This window comes from Capsicum annuum, chromosome 6 (assembly GCF_002878395.1).
Source record: "Capsicum annuum cultivar UCD-10X-F1 chromosome 6, UCD10Xv1.1, whole genome shotgun sequence".
Taxonomy (NCBI): domain Eukaryota; kingdom Viridiplantae; phylum Streptophyta; class Magnoliopsida; order Solanales; family Solanaceae; genus Capsicum; species Capsicum annuum.
In genome coordinates, this window is record NC_061116.1 from 32,429,259 (window position 1) to 32,433,957 (window position 4,699).

The window sequence follows — 4,699 nt, forward strand, 5'->3', positions numbered from 1 at the left end:
GTTGCTGTAGAGCGGAACTATCTGAGGCAGTTCCTAAAAGCAGGGGCGGACCCCGCCTTCTACTAGGCGATTCATCCGAACCCCCTCTAGTGGAAAATTATACTATTAATAAGTGATTAAAATAATTTTTAATTTATATGTTATAGATGTTGAACTCCATCCGGCTAGTTTTTTTTCAAATATTGAACCCATCAGCGGAAATCCTGGCTCCGCCTTTGCCTAAAAGCTATTGAGAAGTTATTGTTATCCAATTAATCAAATTGAGAAATTTGAGTTTCTCAGTAATACAACTTGTACCAATCAAAATCAGACACTGTTAACAATATAACACTCCAATAACTTTCATTAAATAGATCTTCTAAGATCATTGCTTTGCATTATCAATTCTTGCCATAGTTATGGACAGAAGTTGCAATCTGCTCTGTGCTCTTGCAATTCTCATTCTACTACATCAAAATGCTTCACTTGCTAATATTAGCACTGATGAAGCTGCTCTTCTTGCACTGAAATCGCACATTTCTCCTAGTCCTAACAACATATTAGCAACAAACTGGTCTTCTTCCAGCCCGGTTTGCAGCTGGATTGGAGTCACTTGCAGCTCCCGCCACCATCGAGTCACTGTATTAGACATTTCTAGGATGCAACTACATGGTACCATTCCTCCACACCTTGGAAACCTCTCATTTCTTGTTTCCCTCGACATTAGTGACAACACTTTCCATGGTGCTTTGCCAGAAGAGTTGGCTCATTTGCGGAGGTTGAAATTGATTAATGTCACAAGCAATAACTTCACAGGAGCCATTCCATCATTTTTAAGTTTATTACCAAAACTACGGTCTGTGTACCTCTCTAGAAACCAATTTTCAGGGAAAATTCCCTCTTCCATTTCCAATATAACAAAGCTGGAAGTGTTGATCTTGGGGAGTAATTTTCTCGAAGGAGAGATCCCTCAAGAAATCGGTGATCTTCGTTACATGGCTTTGTTAGACCTGGAATATAATCAGCTTAGAGGCTCTATACCACCATCAATCTTTAACATTACGACAATGAAGTTCATTGCTCTTACTGGTAACAATCTTACTGGAAAGCTCCCAAAAACTATATGTGACCATCTTCCAAACTTGGAAGGCCTTTACCTCGCAACAAACTCCCTAGAAGGAGTTATTCCACCAAACTTGGAGAAATGCAGAAAACTTCAATTCTTGGGATTAGCTGCTAATGAGTTAATTGGAACTGTACCAAGAGAGCTAGCCAACTTAACAGCTCTTAGAGTATTAGCACTTAAAGCACAATACTTGGAAGGTAGTATAATGTTTCATTACTGAAATTTTCGTCCTTCTTTTTCTTCCGCCAAACTGGTTCCTCATATATTTTTCCCAATTGACAGGAGAAATACCAGCGGAGCTAGGAAATCTTAAGAAACTACAGTGGCTGATATTAGGCCAGAATAGGTTTACTGGTTCTGTCCCTGCAAGCATTTTCAACATTTCAACACTGCAGTTCCTAGAACTTGCACATAATAAGCTCTCAGGTACCCTACCTTCAAATTTAGGTCGTGGAATGCCGAGCCTAGAAGAACTTTATAGTGGAAAAAATAATCTGAGTGGTTTTATTGCTGATTCAATCTCAAATTCTTCAAAACTCAGATTAGTTGATCTCGCACACAACAGTTTCACAGGTCCAATTCCTGAATCACTTGGTAACTTAGAATACCTTGAGAATCTAAACTTGAACGGGAATAGTTTTTCCAGTGATTCAGCATTGACCTTCCTTACAACATTGACAAACTGTAAAAATCTAAGAATACTCTGGTTTGCTGATAATCCATTGGATGGTGTCTTGCCTGCATCCATTAGTAATTTCTCCAACTCCCTACATGAATTTAAGGGAAAGAATTGTAAACTTAAGGGCATCATTCCTGAAGGAATTGGTAATCTTACTGGAGTGACAAGGATGGATCTGCGTAACAATGAGTTGACCGGACATATTCCAATTACTGTCCAAAGCATGTTGAACCTTCAAGAATTTTACCTTCAGGGCAACAAGATTCAAGGAATCATACCAGATGTTATGTGCAGTTTAAAGAATCTCGGTGCATTATACTTGTCAGAAAATCAATTTTCAGGTTCCATGCCACCATGCTTAGGAAAAATTTCCAGTTTGAGGTATCTGAATCTAGCTTACAACAGGCTGGATTCAAGATTACCTGCAAGCTTGGGGAGCCTTCAAGATCTCATAGAATTCAATGTTTCATCCAATTTCTTAAGCGGGAAAATTCCCCTTGAAATTGGAAACTTAAAGGCTGCAACACGCATTGATCTGTCAAAAAACAATTTTTCTGGTAAGATTCCGAGCACTCTAGGGGGTCTAGATAAATTGATTATTTTTTCCCTGGCATACAATAGACTAGAAGGGCCTATTCCAGATTCATTTGGCAAAATGTTGTCATTGGAATTCTTGGATTTGTGCTATAACAACCTTGGTGGTGAAATTCCAAAGTCTTTAGAAGCTCTTCTTTATCTCAAATACCTGAACGTCTCATTCAATAAACTAAGTGGAAAGATTCCCACTGGTGGTCCTTTTGCAAATACCACAGGTCAATCATTCTTGTCCAATGATGCACTCTGTAGTGATTCTACGTCTAATGTATCATCATGTGTTGTCATCCAATCTCCAAAGAGGAAAAAGAAAATCTTGATTTTGTACATCATTTCGGGAGTGGGTCTGTTATTTCTTGTATTAGCCCTTGCATATGTATTTGGAAGATTGCGAAAGACAAAGAAGAATACAGGTCAAGCAGTTGTGTCTCTAGCAAGAGAGCATGGAAGAATTTCCTATTATGAAATTGAGCAGGCAACAGAAGGATTCGATGAAAGCAACTTGCTTGGTAAAGGGAGTTATAGCATGGTATACAAGGGGATACTTAAGGATGGTACCCTTTTCGCAGCAAAGGTATTCAATGTGCAATTGGAGGGTGCTTTCAAATGTTTTGACACAGAATGTGAAATACTCCGCAACCTTCGCCACAGAAATCTGATCAAAGTCATAACGAGCTGCTCCAACCATGATTTCAAAGCCCTGGTGCTAGAATACATGCCCAATGGGACACTTGATAAATGGTTATACTCTCACAACTTGTTCTTGAACTTATTGCAGAGATTAGATATAATGATAGATGTCGCATCTGCAATGGACTATCTCCACAATGGCTATTCAACACCTGTGGTGCATGGTGACTTGAAGCCAAGCAATGTCTTGCTAGATAAAGATATGGTTGGTCACGTCAGTGATTTTGGCATTGCAAAATTGTTAGGTGCAGGGGAAGCTTTTGTTCAAACAAGGACAATTGCAACTATTGGATATATTGCTCCAGGTATTCCAACTTTTCAAAATTTTCTCATATCCTTAGAATACCCAATGAGTTATTTTCCCTAACTATGAACCATTAGTTACCATATTCAATGATAACTAGGAAGCATTTTTGATAATTTGTTACCATGATTGCAGAGTATGGACAAGATGGAATAGTATCCATGAAATGCGATGTTTATAGTTTTGGTATCCTGATTATGGAGACATTTACTAGAATGAGACCAAGTGATGAAATATTTACTGGAGACTTGAGCATACACTGTTGGGTTAGTGATTCCTTCCCAAGTGGGATTCATAAGGTGGTGGACTTTAATTTGATAGAGTCAGCGGATGAACAAATTGATACAAAGATGCAATGTTTGTTATCTATCATGGAATTAGCTATAAGCTGCACCGTAGTGTCACCTGATGCAAGAATTAGAATGGAAGATGCTCTTTCAACACTTAAAAAGATTAGACTCCAGTTTGTCAGTAGTCTAGGTGGAATATAATTGAACGATAGTCTCTTGTATGTTGTTTGATTATCAATGCTGGTTGTGTTAAGGTTTCAGCTGAGCACAAGTACTTTAGTGTTTTCCAACAATTATTGAGGGCCACTTTTTATGTACTTCAAAGACAGGAGTTCGTTGAATCAAGAATTTGTAACAAGCAACTCATTTCTTTGATCTATGTAATTTACCAAAGTCAACAGGCTAAAGTACGAATGAGTTTATCCACTCTTTCGCAGCAAAAGCTACGAGATGAACTGTGTCCTAGGGGAATGAGGATAAGGTCACGGAGAAAGGGAAGCAGATGAGTAGAGAGAGAGAGAGAGAGAGAGAGAGAGAGAATACCTGTAGCTTGCTAGTGTTATTTCCTTCTACGGGTACGCAGAATCTGTATATGCAGAACAACAACTTCAACTTTAAAACAAGAACTCAATGAAGTACAAAAAATACCCTCAACACAAGATCAAAGTGATCTTTCTTAGAAGTGTATTTTATTTTCAGAAATCAAGATGAAACAGAAATGACCAAGTCGCCTGAATTCACGGACTTTTCTTAAGGAAATAATTCCCCTCACTGTACCCGAGGTTGCGGAATTTTCCTCCTAGGATAAAATGGCCAAACAGACCAACTGTAGCGGTACCTCAAACAATTGGAATATCGTCGAACTCACTTAACGGATTGACTGATCACACAAAGTATTTGTAAAGACAAGAAGAGAGTTTACTGCAGAAAAATTCATATGAAAACCTGTGAATGAAAGCAGGTTTATATAGCCTGTGAGATGCCTTTTCGAAAAGGTGTCATTGGTTCACTTAAATGGTGTGATGTTTCTGAAAATT

General features: G+C 38.4%; 1 protein-coding gene across 1 annotated transcript; it reads left to right on the forward strand.

Moving 5' to 3' along the window:
* The first annotated feature begins 382 nt into the window (after positions 1 to 382).
* LOC107874400 (probable LRR receptor-like serine/threonine-protein kinase At3g47570) lies at positions 383 to 4,122 on the forward strand. The gene is made up of 3 exons (XM_047414722.1): positions 383 to 1,302; positions 1,388 to 3,373; positions 3,508 to 4,122. The coding sequence occupies exons 1-3, from the start codon at positions 399 to 401 to the stop codon at positions 3,861 to 3,863; spliced, it is 3,246 nt and encodes a 1,081-aa protein (XP_047270678.1). The 5' UTR covers positions 383 to 398; the 3' UTR covers positions 3,864 to 4,122.
* Positions 4,123 to 4,699: the final 577 nt, after the last annotated feature.